Source organism: Pleurodeles waltl, chromosome 11, assembly GCF_031143425.1.
Source record: "Pleurodeles waltl isolate 20211129_DDA chromosome 11, aPleWal1.hap1.20221129, whole genome shotgun sequence".
Classification (NCBI taxonomy): Eukaryota; Metazoa; Chordata; class Amphibia; order Caudata; family Salamandridae; genus Pleurodeles; species Pleurodeles waltl.
In genome coordinates this window covers 504,580,494-504,598,875 of record NC_090450.1, presented here as the reverse complement: position 1 = coordinate 504,598,875, position 18,382 = coordinate 504,580,494, and the positions used below count along the sequence as shown (strand labels likewise).

At 44.5% G+C, this 18,382-nt stretch overlaps 1 protein-coding gene across 3 annotated transcripts in view; it reads left to right on the top strand.

The window, feature by feature from the left end:
- Positions 1-18,382, top strand: part of LOC138265818 (ubiquitin carboxyl-terminal hydrolase 12A-like) — a 735,388-nt gene that overhangs the window by 355,288 nt on the left and 361,718 nt on the right. For all 3 annotated transcript variants that reach the window (XM_069213886.1, XM_069213884.1, XM_069213885.1), the window contains one exon: positions 12,615-12,710. In XM_069213886.1, the coding sequence (XP_069069987.1) occupies positions 12,615-12,710 (96 nt within the window). The remainder of the gene's footprint in view (positions 1-12,614; positions 12,711-18,382) is intronic.

The following is an 18,382-nucleotide window of genomic DNA, read 5'->3' as shown; positions in this document are numbered from 1 at the left end:
CTCATGCAGGTAACCCAATATCAAAACAAGGTATAGCCAGATGGATAGTTAAATGCATCCAAATCTGCTACCTTAAAGCAAAAAGACAACTGCCCATTACTCCCAGGGCACATTCAACAAGGAAAAAAGGTGCTTCAATGGCCTTTTTAGGAAACATCCCAATGCAAGAAATTTGTAAGGCAGCCACTTGGTCTACGCCTCACACATTCACCAAACACTACTGTATAGATGTGCTATCCGCACAACAAGCTACAGTAGGTCAAGCTGTATTAAGAACTCTATTTCAGACAACTTCTACTCCTACAGGCTAAACCACCGCTTATGGGGAACTAACTGCTTACTAGTCTATGCATACCATGTGTATCTACAGCGACAGATGCCATCGAACTGAAAATGTCACTTACCCAGTGTACATCTGTTCGTGGCATCAGTCGCTGAGATTCACATGGACCCACCCACCTCCCCGGAAGCCTGTAGCAGTTCAGAAGTTACCTTCAATTTTGTACATTTGTATATATATTACTTAATCCTTTAATAGGTACATACTTACATTTTTTCATTGCGCGGGCACTATTACTATAGTACAACTCCTACCTCACCCTCTGCGGGGAAAACAATCGAAGATGGAGTCGACGCCCATGCGCAATGAGCACAGAAGGTGGAGTCACTCGGTCCCGTGACTCGAAAACACTTCTTCGAAGAAAAACAACTTGTAACACTCCGACCCAACACCAGATGGCGAGCTCATGCATACCATGTGAATCTCAGCGACTGATGCCACGAACAGATGTACACTGGGTAAGTGACATTTTCATTTTGTCTGTTGGGCCAGCGGAAAAGTCACATCAACATTGCATCCGGCTCGTAATAGAGCCGGTGGCAATGTTGATGTGCAGCCAGTGCAGCAGCACCCGTTGCGCATTTCACTTCCCGAAATTCGGGCAGTGAAATGCGCGATGGGGCTGTACCTGGGGGCCATTGCACTGCCCATGCCAAGTGCATGGGCAGTGCAGGGGCACCCCAAGTCCCCCTTACTGCCAGCCTCTCCGTGGCGGTGTTTACCGCCGTGGACAGGCTGGCGGTATGTTGGAGGGGCCGGCCGTATGGCCGTGGCTAATGCGCGACGGTCATAATAGCTGGCAGAACGCCGCCAGCCTGTTGGCGGTGTTACCGTCAGCAACCAGGGTCATAATGAGGCCCTTAGTGTTGGAAATGCTGATGCACTCTGGGCCTCTTTTATAAGTTGCACCTGATAACCACCTGATTTGAGTTGGTGGTAATTTGCACATGCAAAATCCCCATTTTGCAACCATTTGCAATTTGCAAATGGTTCATACATTGATTTTGCGATTACCTGTTTGCGACTCGCGATTTGCAATTTGGGGTCACAATTTTTGGGAATTGCTAAATTTTCCAGACTGTGAATGGCTTTCATACATCCGGGAAGGCAATTTTGCATTTACAAGCAGTCAAACTTAGTGATTTGCACTGTTTGCGAATGCACAATAGGTTGATACAGCTGGCCAAATATTTTGATATATGCAACAATTTTAGAAGAAGACAATGGGCGCTGAAGGTGCATGTTGCAGAGGCTCCTGGAGAGTGACTTAACCCTCCATAGGTACAAATGTGAATTCTTAAAGGCATCAATAAGTTTCTTCGGATACCAGTAGTCTGCAGAGGGAGTGTCCCCCGACCCATACAAGGTGAGACACATAAAAGCAGCCAGCGCCCCATCCTCTGTCACTGAGGTATGAGGTTTCTTAGGGATTGTGAACTGCTGTGGACATGTTGTTTGAAATCTGACATCGCTCACTGCCCCTGTATCACAACTGACCAAAACCTTCACCCTGTAATTGCAGCAAGCGGCACAAGAAGTGTTGCAAAGACCTAAAGAAGCGCTGTCAGCTGAAAGTACACTTATTTCGATCCAAGAGACTGAAGTATCCGTGGATGCATGTCCCACAGAGCAGGGGGCAGTCCTGTCTCAATGTCAGATGTGCGGGGAGTGGGCTCCTGTGGCGTATGCCAGCTAGGCCTTCATGCTAACAGAGCAGCATTACTCACAGATTGAACAGGAAGCTATTGCCATGCATTGGGAGTGCCAGTACTTCCAGCTGGACATGTATGATCAGCACTTCACAGTACACACTGATCACAGACCTCTCATTCTACTGCCTCAAAAAAAAAAACTCTTGAATCGAGAAGTGGACGTTAAAGCTTTTGGAATACTCTTTTGACATGGAGTATAAACCAAAGGCTCAAAATCCTGCTGCCATAGACCTTTCGCTGATGGACCCCAAATGTGGAACTATCAATCACAGCATCAGACAGGAGCCATCATACCCATCTGGGTAGGTTCGCTGAAGTAACTAGTTTAAAGGGTTTTTGAAGAGCGAAAAAGGAATTGTCTTCTACAGTACTGCCTAGATGCTCTGGTGCTATCCTCATACATATTCAAGCATTGAAGCACACATATGTTAGGATTATTTGCTAGCATGAAATACATTGTGAATTTGTCATTGTTCGCTTGGAAATATGAAATAAACCTTCCTCTAGAGAAAACACTCAACCTGGTAAATCTAGGGATTGCAAATCATAAACACTTCTGCAGGAAATCAGACACAACAACTTATTCATTATTGCTGTCTGGCCCTTATGCAATGAACTTTACCATTATAGTGCCATCCCATAATGTAGAGTACCCACATTTGAGTGGATTGAAAAATTTAATTGCCCCATTATCTTACATACTGAAGAATGCTCAACCACAGGCCTACCATCTGTTAGGGGTATTCCTGTTGATACTGTTGAATTAAAATAGTTTACTGACCTGTAAGCTAGACTATCTGCCTCCAGCTGTGACAAAAAATTCGAAACCAGGTGAAAGTCTGCCTCCAAGTGATCTAGACCCTGTTTCTTGCACCAACATACCTTTCTTTCCTGGGCCAAAAAATATTGTTTATGCGGACTAGATGACTATGCCTGTTGAACTGAAAATGCAGCATTTTGAAAAATCCTAGCATTTGCCTTCAACTCCTGAAACTCTCTATGTCATGAGTCCCAGCTGCCCTGTCTGCACTAGGGCATGCACTGGATCTACTGTGTCCCTAAGAGGGCCCAGAAAGACTGGGAACTTGAGTGAAAGTTTGCAAGGCATTTCCAAGAGGGCTAGAAACAGAGGCTGGGCCCTCCACATCAGAGTCACCAGAATCACATCTGCCTTCTGTCTCATCACCTCTGCTGTCAGTCTCAATATCATAATGAACAGGGAAAATACATAATGAAGACTTAAATTTGAAGCCTTAAGGAACACATTAGTCACGTTTGCAGATGGCTTAAATTATGCTCTCTCATCTGCCACTTGTGGAAACTGAGTTGCATTGTGCTCCCCAACCCCACCTGCTGGTGTCTGATTCAATAATTATCTCTGACTGAGAGTGTAAAATAGCCCTGCCGTACGAGGCCTTCATGTGTTCTAGTCACCATAACAGTTTTGTAGCGGCCTCTGCTGACAAACTGACCTGATCAGCATATGACAGCCCCTGCAAACATGTTGGATAATCAATCATTGTAGGACCCAGTAATGTAAAGGACCCGGGAAAATTGGTTGGATTGACAATGCCAGTTGACCCACTGTCCTGAACAGTCTCAATGATAAAGTTTGTCTAGTCAGTGATGGCCTCATTTATTTCTTGATACTCTTCATCTACTACTTTTGAAGCTGTAGCTGATCTTTCATGGCGCTTACCTGATATCCCAAAAAATCTATACCGTGGGTTTGAACCAGGACCAATTTGTGACATTGATCACAAAGCCCAACTCCTGCAACAAGTGAATCGTCCGGGATAGATGCGGTCTCACGATGGTCTGAACTTGAGCTAGAATTATCAAATCATTCAACTATTCTATCAACCTTACTTCCCTGGCACGGACAGTTTGGACCACCTGCTTCATCAGCTTGGTGAAGCAGCACAGCCCAATGAAAAGCTAAACAGTACGATGATTAACTAGTACTATTGCATTCCCTGCTGAAACTGGAAAGATTAATACACTTGTATGGCACGAAAATTGGATCAATCTGATAGGCCTTTTTGAGATCCAACCTGATCATCCACTCATGCTGCTTGAGTCGATCTCTTAATAGATGGATAACCTCTATCTTGAAGTGCCTTTACAAAATCCAACCATTGAAATCCCACAGTTCAACACCAACCTGTAACCTCCTCCTTTCTTCTTCACCCAGAAATATTCCTATAAAAATTCCTGAGGTGAGATTCAGAAAAGCATATTGGTGCTTTGTCTATAATTTCTGAATTTGAGTCTACAAATTCCGTTCTTGAAGGAAAAAAACTCATCTGTCTGGGGGTCACATGTTGCATTGCTGTGTCTTATAGCTCATATCTGAAACACTGAACCGTCTCCAGCACCCAGGTGTCCTGCGTTATCACTTGCCAATTGTGATGAAAATGGCACACTCTGCCCCACAGAGTCATAATTAACATAGGATTATTGTTTATCTGCAGATTTGGGTCCCAAACATTCGGCAGTCTCTCCTCTTTAGCCACTTCTATTGAATCTACTGCTACCACCTCTGCTTCTGGAGGGGAAAGGGGTGTTCGATGGCATATGTTGCTGCAGATACACATGTTTTGCACAGTCCGCTGCCTGGTGTTGGGCTCGGAGTATTACAAGTTGTTTTTCTTCGAAGAAGTCTTTTTTGGTCACGGGACCGAAGGACTCCTCCCTCTTCGGCTCCATTGCGCATGGGCGTCGACTCCATCTTAGATTGTTTTTTTCCGCTGTCGGGTTCGGACGTATTCCTTTTCGCTCCGTGTTTCGGTTCGGAAAGTTAGTCAGAATCTCGGAAGAAAGCGTCGGTATTGTTCCGTTCGGTATCGGGATAGTTAGGTACATCGACACCGATCATCGGAAGACTTTGGGGTAGCTTCGATTCCCCCATCGGGGCCTGGTCGGCCCGACCGCGTGCGACATCGAAGCCGATGGAACGGACCCCGTTTCGTTTCTGCCCAAAATGTCACAGTAAGTATCCTTATACAGATCAGCACTTGGTCTGTAACTTGTGCTTGTCCCCGGAGCACAAGGAGGATACCTGTGAGGCCTGTCGAGCCTTCCGGTCCAGAAAAACACTCCGGGACCGAAGAGCCAGGCGTCTACAAATTGCGTCCACGCCAACAAAACAACGTTTCGACGACGAAGAGGAAACATTCTCGGTTCCGGAATCAGAATCCGGAGACTCCGACGTCGAACAACAGCAACAAACAGTGAGTAAGACGTCGAAAATTAAAACCATCGAGAAGACAAAAGCCCAGGGGACGCCACTGCCAACAGGCCATGGCTCGACCCATAAAACCGGCGACCCGTCGAAGGCGCCGAAAAAGGGCACGCCCATAGCGAAGACACCCGACTCCGGTCGAGGGACCGCCATGGAGCAACCTCGGAGCCGAGATAGCGGCTCCGAGAGGCAAAAACAAGATGCCGGCACCGAAAAACATCGGCACCGAGACACACTGCCGAAAGCCACAAAAATTCTGTCGGTGCCGAAGCCGAAAAAAGATTCTCTCTCGGCGCCGAAAAGTTCCACACCTTCATCCTACACAGAGGAACAAGGAATAAGTGGCCAGATGCACAGATTTGGACAAGAGCTCCAAAGTGTAGAATCAGACTACACACAAAAGAGACTGTACATCCAGCAAGACACAGGGAAGATATCAACCCATCCCCCAATAATGAGGAAAAGAAGGATCGGACTTCTCAAGGATGACGCACAACCACAAGCCAAAGTGGTTAAAAAAGTCACACCTCCGCCCTCTCCACCACAACAGGCATCGCCGGCACAAACACCGCCACAAATGCACTCACCAGCGCAAACTACCATAAGTCAAGATAATCAGGATCAAGACGCTTGGGACCTATATGACACCCCAGTGCCGGACAATGATCCTGATTCATACCCCACAAAGCCGTCACCGCCAGAGGACAGTACCTCATACTCGCAACTGGTGGCTAGGGCTGCAGAATTCCACAATGTCCAACTGCATTCCGATCCTATAGAGGATGATTTTTTATTTAACACCCTCTCGGCTACACATAGCCAATATCAATGTCTCCCAATGCTACCAGGGATGTTACGGCACGCAAAACAAATTTTTGAAGAGCCCGTAAAATCAAGAGCCATCACCCCAAGGGTGGATAAGAAATACAAACCACCACCCACAGACCCAGTGTTTATTACTTCGCAGTTACCACCTGACTCCGTAGTAGTAGGGGCAGCTCGCAAGAGAGCAAATTCCCATACATCTGGCGACGCCACACCTCCGGACAAAGAAAGCAGAAAATTTGATGCGGCAGGAAAAAGAGTAGCATCACAGGCAGCCAACCAGTGGCGCATCGCAAATTCTCAAGCGCTGCTGGCCAGATATGACCGCGCACACTGGGATGAGATGCAACTTCTCGTAGACCATCTTCCCCAGGAATACCAAAAAAGGGCGCAGCAAATAGTTGAAGAGGGACAAACGATCTCAAACAATCAAATCCGCTCTTCACTGGACGCAGCCGATACTGCAGCGAGAACAGTCAACACTGCTGTCACCATAAGGAGACACGCTTGGCTCCGCACTTCAGGCTTCAAACCTGAAATCCAGCAGGCTGTCCTTAATATGCCCTTCAACGAGAAACAACTTTTTGGCCCTGAAGTGGACACAGCCATTGAAAAACTTAAAAAGGACACAGACACGGCCAAAGCCATGGGCGCACTCTACTCCCCGCAGAGCAGAGGCTCTTTTAGAAAAACTCCATTTAGAGGGGGGTTTCGTGGCCAACCCACAGACACCACCAGCCAACAAACAAGAACCACACCATATCAGGGTTCATTCCAAAGGGGAGGTTTCAGGGGATATAGAGGGGGTCAATTCCCAAGGAGTAGGGGAAGATTCCAGACTCCAAAAACACCTCCACCTAAACAGTGACTTTCAAGTCACACAACCCCTTCACTCAACACCAGTGGGGGGAAGACTAAGCCAATTCTACCAATCTTGGCAGCAGATTACAACAGACAATTGGGTATTAGCAATAATCCAACATGGCTATTGCATAGAATTCCACAAATTCCCACCAAACATCCCTCCAAAAACACGCAAAATGTCACCACAACATTTAGAACTTTTAGGACTAGAAGTTCAAGCACTACTGCAAAAGGATGGAATAGAGTTAGTACCAGTACAACAAAAAAACACAGGAGTTTACTCCCTGTACTTTCTAATTCCAAAAAAAGACAAAACATTAAGACCAATATTAGATCTCAGGACACTAAATACCTACATCATATCGGACCACTTTCACATGGTCACACTACAAGACATCATTCCACTGCTCAAACAGCAAGATTACATGACCACATTAGACCTAAAAGATGCGTACTTTCATATACCGATACACCCTTCTCACAGAAAGTACCTAAGGTTCGTATTCAAAGGAATACATTACCAATTCAAAGTGTTGCCATTCGGAATAACAACTGCACCAAGAGTGTTCACAAAATGTCTAGCAGTAGTAGCAGCACATATCAGGAGACAACAGATACATGTGTTTCCTTACCTGGACGATTGGCTAATCAAGACCAACACAGTAAAAAAGTGCACAAACGACACCACATATGTCATACAAACCCTTCACAAACTGGGTTTCTCCATCAACTATACAAAATCACACCTCGAACCGTGTCAGACACAACAATATCTAGGAGCAACCATCAACACATCAAAGGGAATTGCCACTCCAAGTCCACAAAGAGTGCAAGCATTCCACAAGGTAATAAGTGCTATGTTTCCAAACCAAAAGATACAAGCAAAATTTGTGCTAAAACTTCTAGGCATGATGTCATCATGCATAGCCATTGTCCCAAACGCAAGACTACACATGCGACCCTTACAACAGTGCCTAGCATCACAATGGTCACAGGCACAGGGTCAACTTCAAGATCTGGTGTTGGTAGACCGCCAAACATACCTCTCGCTTCTATGGTGGAACAGCAACAATTTAAACAAAGGGCGGACATTTCAGGACCCAGTGCCTCAATACGTTATAACAACAGATGGTTCCATGACAGGGTGGGGAGCACACCTCAATCACCACAGCATTCAAGGACAATGGGATGTACACCAAACAAAATTTCATATCAATTACCTAGAACTGTTAGCAGTATTTCTAGCGTTAAAAGCCTTTCAACCCATAATAACACACAAATACATTCTTGTCAAAACAGACAACATGACAACAATGTATTACTTAAACAAACAAGGAGGAACACACTCAACACAATTGTGCCTCCTAACACAAAAAATATGGCAGTGGGCGATTCACAACAACATTCGCCTAATAGCACAATTTATTCCAGGGATCCAAAACCAACTAGCAGACAACCTTTCGCGAGACCACCAACAAGTCCACGAATGGGAAATTCACCCCCAAGTTCTGAACAAGTACTTTCAAATTTGGGAAACACCCCAGATAGATTTGTTCGCAACAAAAGAAAACGCAAAATGCCAAAACTTCGCATCCAGGTACCCACACCGCGAATCACAAGGCAATGCTCTATGGATGAGTTGGTCAGGGATATTTGCATACGCTTTTCCCCCTCTCCCTCTCCTTCCATATCTAGTAAACAAGTTGAGTCAAAACCAACTCAAACTCATACTGATAGCACCCACATGGGCAAGACAACCTTGGTATACAACTCTACTAGACCTTTCACTAGTACCGCATGTCAAACTACCCAACAGACCAGATCTGTTAACACAACACAAACAACAGATCAGGCATCCAAACCCAGCATCATTGAATCTGGCAATTTGGCTCCTGAAATCCTAGAATTCGGACACTTAGACCTCACACAAGAATGCATGGAGGTCATAAAACAAGCTAGAAAAGCTTCCACTAGACACTGCTATGCATCTAAGTGGAAAAGATTTGTTTGCTACTGCCATACCATCCAAATCCAACCATTACATGCCTCTACAAAGGACATAGTGGGATACTTACTACATTTGCAAAAAATTTTCATCTATAAAAATACACCTCGCAGCAATATCTGCTTACCTACAAACTACTCATTCATCGTCTCTATTTAGAATACCAGTTATTAAAGCATTCATGGAAGGGCTAAAAAGAATTATACCACCAAGAACACCACCAGTTCCTTCATGGAACCTTAACATCGTCTTAACAAGACTCATGGGTCCACCTTTCGAACCCATGCATTCCTGTGAAATGCAATATCTAACCTGGAAAGTCGCATTTCTCATTGCAATCACATCCCTCAGAAGAGTAAGTGAAATACAGGCATTTACCATACAAGAACCATTTATTCAAATACACAAAAATAAAATAGTTCTAAGAACAAATCCAAAATTTCTACCAAAAGTAATCTCACCATTCCATTTAAATCAAACAGTAGAATTGCCAGTGTTCTTCCCACAACCAGATTCCGTGGCTGAAAGGGCACTACATACATTAGACATCAAAAGAGCACTAATGTACTACATTGACAGAACAAAGCTAATCAGGAAAACAAAACAACTGTTCATAGCTTTTCAAAAACCACACATAGGAAATCCAATCTCTAAACAAGGCATTGCTAGATGGATAGTCAGATGTATTCAAACATGCTATCTTAAAGCCAAAAGAGAATTGCCTATTACACCAAAGGCACACTCAACCAGAAAGAAAGGTGCTACAATGGCCTTTCTAGGAAACATTCCTATGAGCGAAATATGTAAGGCTGCAACCTGGTCTACGCCTCATACATTTACTAAACACTACTGTGTAGACGTACTAAATGCACAACAAGCTACAGTGGGCCAAGCTGTACTAAGAACATTATTCCAAACTACTTCAACTCCTACAGGCTAAACCACCGCTTTTAGGGGAGGTAACTGCTTTATAGTCTATGCAAAACATGTGTATCTGCAGCAACATATGCCATCGAACTGAAAATGTCACTTACCCAGTGTACATCTGTTCGTGGCATTAGTCGCTGCAGATTCACATGTGCCCTCCCGCCTCCCCGGGAAGCCTGTAGCCGTTTAGAAGTAGATCTTAAATCTTAAACATTTGTACATTTGTAAATAATTATTATAAACTTTTTATGTACATATGTATTCACTCCATTGCATGGGCACTATTTATAGCAAACAACTCCATCCTCACCGTCTGCGGGGAAAACAATCTAAGATGGAGTCGACGCCCATGCGCAATGGAGCCGAAGAGGGAGGAGTCCTTCGGTCCCGTGACCAAAAAAGACTTCTTCGAAGAAAAACAACTTGTAATACTCCGAGCCCAACACCAGGCAGCGGACTGTGCAAAACTTGTGAATCTGCAGCGACTAATGCCACGAACAGATGTACACTGGGTAAGTGACATTTTCATTCTCCATCTATAGCCATCATACCAGCCTTCACACCAGTGAGACAGAAACCCTCTGTGGACCTTGAAGGAATAAACTGCCTGATGAACACCCACCACTCCCAAAAGAGTCAGGCTGAAAAACCTTTTTCTGAGATAGCTGCACCTTATCAAGTGGCCTGAAGGTGTTAACAAATTTTACAAGATCCTTTATGAAAGGATAATGAAAGAGCATGCCACCTGCCACAGGACCCACCACTTCAGAAGCTAAACAGTCAATTTTGTATCATTTTGAAATAAAATAGAGCATCTGTGCTTTGCAAAAAACAGTGCATTTGGTGATGCCTAACTGGAAAATAGCCCGTTGAGTCCATCTGGCTAAAGTTTTGGGATCTGTGGGCAAACCAGATTCATTAACTTGGTAGGCAAATGCCAAGTTTTTGGTTAAAATACCAGATAAATACAGCAACTTCTCTTACATGCATCAGTACATTTCTAGAAAACGTCCTCATAACAGTGGCCATGTTCGGAACAATGTTCGTTGTGTCAATAACTTTTCTGGGTAGAACTTTGTTTTTGTTTTTGTTTTTATAATTAGAATCTTCATCCATATTGTCTGTCTTCATGGTGGATCATGGCCACAAAGTGCCTTGAAGAGGTGTCCGCATGCTGTAGCTATGGTCTGAAAGATAGGCCTTGGATTGTTTCTCTATCTCCTCCGAGTGAGGCCAATTTGCCTCTTTAGCTTTAGCCTTAGTAGGAATGTTGTTGGAGCTAATGTTAGACTGGTGTTCCGAGGCTGCGGCTTCCTTGCCCTCTTGTTGTTGGACATAGTGCCTCAGTTGACTTGTAAACGGCTCGAGGGTCACGGCCAATGCTCTGTTCATTGATTGCTGGACTGAACTTTTGAAAGAATCCTATTTTCCTCAAAGTAATATAAGAAGGGTTCCATCATAGTACTCATAGTACTCCTTGTATGCATCAACATCAAATGGTTGTGATTCTGCTATTGTATTGTCAGGACACTTAACTGATTGCCACCCAAGATGGTGGAGGGATTAGTCTTGGCTCCAGAATTAGTTCCTTGTGGAAATATTGGAACCCTTGCTGTTAAATTAAACGGTCATCCAAGGGGGCTTTACCATCAGGCCAACAGAAAATGTATTTTTTCTGGAGATTACCCAAGTCTGTGCTGGCCCGTATTTTGCTGACCACGCCCGTGGTGTCTTAAGATCCCCATGTTGAACAGACATGGGTCTGCTGGGTTCACATGAACATGATTAAAAAAGGACTTTGCTCACCAGCAATAAGCCTTATGGGCAAGTCTACCCCCAACAATGCCCAAGAATAAGCTTTGCCTGGATGGCCAAATCCCTGTCTATCTGAAGCAACTTTATCTTGAATGGTGAGCAGCAAAGAAAGAGGCATGAAGATGGGGCCTGTCTTATTTAGAGGGCTAGATCCATGGTGATTTTGTATTGCATTGTGGTCAGTTACTGTTATGATGGGAAGTGTAGGTTGTACTTTAAAATGTTTTGAATGACTGCTGTGTTTACAGTAAAGAAAAGTGAAACATAATCTGAACCTCCTGTCCTGCCATAGAATTGGATATGGTCTAAAGATGTTGTTGCCAATGTAACTTTGCAGCTTGTTTGCATCTGTCTGTAAAGATAACATATTCCTGGGTGGAGCATCAGATTTATGCTAACTATAAGCCGGACACCATATTGAACCTGTCGTTTTATCTTTATTGATGCCCTTGTGTATTCGCTCATATGCTGTCCCGATGTTCATTTAAAATAACTGGCGAGGCCGTCATATGCAACGCATTTAGTTGATCTTTCTAAAACTTGCTAATGATGCCTCCACCTTCAAGAATACTTTAAGCTGCGCTTGTAAGTAGTATGAGTACAGATACAATAATTTTTGCTATTGTGTTATGAATTTGATTTACTATTTACATTCCTTGTATAGCAGTCTGCTCAAATTGTAGTAGTACAGGCGTTTGATAGAAGAGAAGGAAGAAAAACGCTGACTAGGCCCTGGTTTCTAGTGCACCAAAGCAACTGTATTTGCTGTTTCTAATTAGAAAATACATACATTATTGCCTTTATTGTGTATGACACTGCTAATCCTCATATTTTCTGATGCTTATTCGATTATATTTTCTGAAAATGTATTTTTCTTTGCAGACCGATGCTCTGGAGCATTTTCTGAGAAGCTCTGAAATGAAGGGGGAAAATCAAATGTATTGCTCCGATTGCAGAGAAAAAACAGATGCTACTCTGGTACTGAAACAAGACTATTTCTTATGAGTAAAAATATGGTCGCATTTCTTGTCTATATTAACGTACTATGTTTTTCCTCATGAAAAAAATTATAATTTAAGCCAACATTAGTTGTAAAACATCTCCAGAAAAGTACTGAACTGGAGTGTGAAGATTGATACTTAGGTGTAATATAAGGAACCAATCAATCAATCAAAGAGACTTATATAGCGAGCTACTCACCTGTGAGGGTCTCAAGCCGTGGGGGGGGGGCGATCACTGATCGAAATGCCAGGTCTTAAGGTTCTTCCTGAAGAGCAGGAGGTCTTGGGTTTTGCGGAGGTGGATGGGGAGGGAGTTCCAGGCCCTGGGGGCTAGGTAGGAGAAGGATCTGCCTCCGGTGGTGGTGTGTTTGATGCGAGGAACAGTGGCGAGAGAGAGGTCGGCGGAGCGGAGGTGGCGAGTGGTAGTGTGGAAGGACACTTTTTCGTTAAGGTAGGTTGGGCCGGTGTTGTGGAGCGATTTATGTGCGTGGATGAGGATTTTAAAGGGGATCCTTTTGTCTATGGGGAGCCGGTGGAGGGATTTGAGGTGTGGTGAGATGTGTTCATGTCTGGGGAGGTCGAGGATGAGTCGTGCTGTGAGTTCTGGATTTGCTGTAGCTTGCGCTTGAGTTTTTGTGTGGTGCCGGCGTAGAGGGTGTTGCCGTAGTCTAGCCTGCTGCTGAGGAGTGCGTGGGTGACTGTCTTTCTGGTCTCTGTGGGGATCCACTTGAATGTTTTTTCAGTGTGCGGAGTGTGTTGAAACATGAGGAGGTGAGGGTGTTGATTTGTTGGGTCATCGAGAGGGAGGAGTCCAGAATGATGCCTAGGTTGCATGCGTGGTTTGCGGGAATGGGTGCGGGGCCTAGCGTGGTGGGCCACCACGAGGGGTCCCAGGTGTTTTTGTGTGGGCCAAAGATGATTATTTCGGTTTTGTTGGAGTTGAGTTTAAGGTGGTTGGCTGTCATCCAGGCAGCGGTGTCAAGGAGTGCGGTGTGTAGGTTGGATTTGGCAGTGTTGGGGTTGCGGGTGAGGAAGATGATGAGTTGTGTGTCATCAGCGTAAGAGAGGATGGTGATGCCGTGGGGTCTGAGGATGTTGGCAAGAGGGGTCATGTAGATGTTAAAGAATGTGGGGCTGAGGGAGGAGCCTTGTGGGACTCCGCAGGTGATTTTGGTGGTGGGTGATTGGAAGGGTGGGAGACAGACTTTTTGGGTTCTGTCTGTGAGGAAGGAGGTGAGCCAGTCCAGGGCTTTGTGTCTGATCCCGACGTCGTGAAGGCGTGTGCGGAGTGTGTGGTGGCAAACAGTGTCAAAGGCTGTGGAGAGGTCCAGGAGTATGAGTGCTACGGTCTCTCCCATGTCGACTCTGGATCTGATTTCATCAGTGCAGGCGATGAGCGCGGTTTCTGTGCTGTGGTTCCTGCGGAAACCCAGATTGGGAGGGGTTGAGTGTGTGGTTTGTCTCAAGGAAGTGGGATAGGCGGGAGTTGACTATTTTTTTCTGTGGCCTTGGCTGGGAATGGAAGGAGGGAGAAGGGGCGGTAGTTTGAGAGGTAGTCCGGGTTGGCATTGTTTTTTTTTAGGAGCACGGTGACTTCTGCGTGTTTCCAGAGGTCTGGGAAGGTGGCGGTTTCGAATGAGCTGTTGATAATGGCTCGAAGTATGGGGGTGATGGCGGGGCTGGCCCTGTTGTTTATTCGGTGGGGGCATGGGTCGGAGGGGGAACCAGAGTGAATGGAGTTCATAGTGTTTTCAGTTTCTTCGTCGGTGGTAGGGGCCCAGGTGGTGAGTAGGTTGGGGGGTGTGTGGTGGGTTAGTGTTGGGTGGGTGGAGATCGCGTATGGTGGGTGTGTGAGGTGTGAAGCTGTTGTGTATGTCCAGGATTTTGCGATGGAAGTGATTTGAGAGGGAGTTGCAGAGGGTTTGTGTGTGCGTGGGGTCTCGGTTGCTGGCTTTGGGTTTGGAGAGCTCTTTAATGATGGTGAAGAGTTCTTTGCTGCTATGTGAGTTGTGGTCAATGCGTTCTTTGAAGTGTGCTCTTTTGGTGGTGCGGATGAGTTGGTGGTGGATTCGTGTGGTGGCTTTGAGGGCGGAGAAGTTAGTGGTGGAGGGTTCTTGTCTCAAAGATTTTTCTGCTTTGCGGTATTTGCGTTTGGACTTGTGGAGTTCAGGGGTGAACCATGGGGCATTCTTGATGTTGCAGGTGGGGATGTTTTTCCTGAGGGGCGCGAGAGCGTCTGCACAGGTGTTGATCCATTTGTTGAGGTTGTGTGTGGCAGTGTTGGGGTCGGAGTTGTTGGCAGGGGGGTTTGTGTCAGGTGGGAGTTCAGAAGCTCGGTGCGGATCTTGTCCCACATGCGGTAGGGGGTGTTGTGTTGGTGGTGGTGTGTGGGTGGTTTGTTGTAGGAGAAGTGGACATAATGGTGATCCGTCCATTGGAGTTTGGTGGTGTGGGTGTAGGTAACGTGTTGGCTTGAGGTGAAAATTGCATCGAGTGTGTGTCCGGCCGAGTGGGTGGGGGCACTGACCAGTTGTTTGAGTCCCAGGTTGGTGAGGTTGTCCAGGAGGGAGGAGGAGTTGTGGTCGTGAGTGTTTTCTAGGTGGAAGTTGAAGTCGCCGAGGAGTATGTAGTCTGTGGAGGTGAGAGCGTGCGTGCTGATGTTGTCAGCGATGGTGTCACAGAATGGGGGGCGTGGTCCTGGGGGTCTGTAAATGAGTGTGCCTCTGAGGGTGGTGGTGTTGTTGATGTGGATGAGGAAGTGCATGTGTTCTGCGTTGTTGAGGGTGTGGAAGGTGTTGGTGGTGACCTTGATGGTGTCTCTGTGAAGGATGGCTATGCCTCCTCCTGGTTTGTTGAGGCGGTCTTTGCATTGGAGTTTGTAGCCCTCCGGGGTGGCTATGGCTATGTCCGGCTCGGATGTGAGGGGTGGTCTGAGTACAGTCAGTTACAGAACAAATCAAAAGGCTTGCAAAACATGCAGTAAATAATTAATTGTAGGCAAAGCTAGAGTTAGCTGATTCTATGAAAGCAACATTTTCCACATAATTAAGCATTTACCATATTTGCAACATAACACATCATCTGCTGGACATTTTGCAGATTTTATCAACGTTTTCCCACCTCAAACGGATCAATTTTTTCTGAAAAGAACATCATTTGGTGATATGTAGCTGCAGGTTTCTTTTTTGAAGGCTAATCAATCACCTTTTAGCTAGTAATTTTTGCTGAGTCCGCCGATAAACTGGCACTAATGGAATGAAACGTTTGCCTAGGCAGTATTAATGTGTGTTACAAAGGACAAAATAGCACAATAATACTACTGCATAATATGCCACAACATATTGCATATTTTTCTTGCTGTAAAATTTGTTCAAACCTGATGCATAATTTCATCTTCTATTGATGCATAGTTCCAGAGTACCTGATTATTGGCCAAGACTCTGGCCCCTAGTTCCTGAAGGAATTCCATTAAAGTTTATTTTACCTTTTTCATAAAACCTGCACTCAGGCTGCTTAAACCTTGTGTAGTCATAGTTCAGTACACTGAGCCCCCTCTTCCTGATGCCACCAAGATGCCACCAAGAAGAGGTTATCCAGGTGCTACCCATGGCAGTTCTTTGTATACTATACGGATGAAAAAACAAGGTCCCAACTGTTTCGGGAACTTCTTGGCCCTATTCTCTTGCCTTAGAGCAGGAGGAAGATCATTTCCTAAAAACTGAAGCAGTTTTCCACCGGGGTTTTTCTTGTAAACGTAATGTTTGATAGCCAGTCCTTAACTGTGATCTGTGAACGTGTGCTGTCATGTAAAGCATGAGCCTTGTATTGCAGTCGGCGTCCTCTCTTAAATAAGGCACTTTATGGATTAAAGTAGGGACTCAAAACGTTTTTTTTTTTTTTTGCTGGGAGACAATATAGTCTAAGAAGGGTAGGACCTGCATTTTCCCAGTGTTTCACAACAACAACTACTCATGCCTCTGAGTTTTGGATTTTCTGAAGGTAATGAATTGCTTTATTAGATACTCCTTCAAACGAAGATCAACAATAAATACTCTGGATCCTATAATAGCCTGAGCAATTGTGACTCTGTCATCTTCCAGCACCACCAACTTCAGTTCGGCCAGCAATTGACTATAATACTGGTTTTGTATACAACATTCAATAACCACAAACAAACGCAAAAATCTCCCGCTTAACCTGTTTTACTTCTCTTCTCCATCAACCTAACAAATGAGCGATCTACGACACAACAAACTTAATTTAAAAATGTTCCATTTATTTTTTTGTTATCAACATGAAATGTTCAATTTTCAATATAATATTTTACATATAATACAATATTTTACTAGTCATTAATTCATACTTTTCATAAATCATGTAGACATCAATGATAACTTTATTTTACCCTGGCCGCTTTGACTACATTGATGACAAAGGTAAAGCTAGAAGACACTGTTGAGGAGCCACCCAATTCAGAGACAAGTGAAAATAAGTGCTGCAAACTTCAAGAAGCGATCCAGCACAGAAGCGAACGGAAACTACTGAGGGAGCACTGGAAGAAGACACCAAAGAAAACAAAAATGGTAAAGTCGTTTGCTAACTGCTGTGATTTTCTGTCACGAAACACCACTGGACTAAAATGGAAAGAATGGCTAGACAATTTTGTGGGATTCAGGGGAAAAGTATAACAAGCAAATCCTACGCATGATATAAAAACAAACACATCGAAAAAAACATACCCAAAATCATTTGGGAAGTATCACCTGCACAGGAGCAGACCTACACTCAGTATTCCTGCTCCAGACTCAAAATTCTAACCCAAGAAAAAAACAATCAACATTGTATCACAGGAAAAAGGAGAGTCAATGGCCGGTTTCATCACAAGACTACCTCATCTAGTCAAATATTGCGAGTTCAGCAAATTTATTGACAAAGGTGCAAATCTCCTCTGCATCATTGATGCCGGTTAGAGTCACTTTGACGCAGACTACTGAGCAAAAAATGACACCCTAGGTGAGATTGAAAAATGAACAAGATGAAATAGTGAAGCAGAAGGGCAAGTAAAAAGAATAGAAAGGAAAACAAAAAAAAGGAACAAATATTCTGACTTGAAAAATCAGTCCAGGTGACAACTCAGGAAACAACACTCAATATACCACATTCAGAGATCAGCACAAATAGACGGGCAAACACAGGAGCAAGGAAAGAAAGAAAGAATGCTATTGGTGCCGGAAGCCATACCTGCTTGAATACCACATTACTTGCCATGGGACAAGAATGCCACGGATGTGGAAAGGACAATCATTTTGAGAAAATGTGCAGAGGATCAAGTAAAACACCAGCACGAAGTGCACAAGCCTAACAAACCAGACTTCATGCACGTGCAGTGAGAAATACCAGCAGCATCATGTCAGAATCACACACATCCTGAAAAACGACCAATACCAAATAGTCAACATCCAGATCATCAACAGAAAATTCAACCTAATCTTCCACATCATTTGAAAGTGATAAATCTCTTAATGGTAGTTCATAAAAAAGAGGGTGGAAACAAATACGTGTGCATCCTAATTACCATGAAAGATCATTGCACCAGGTTTATTCTTAACAGTGGAGCATCACTAAATTACATCAGCACAGCAGAATACA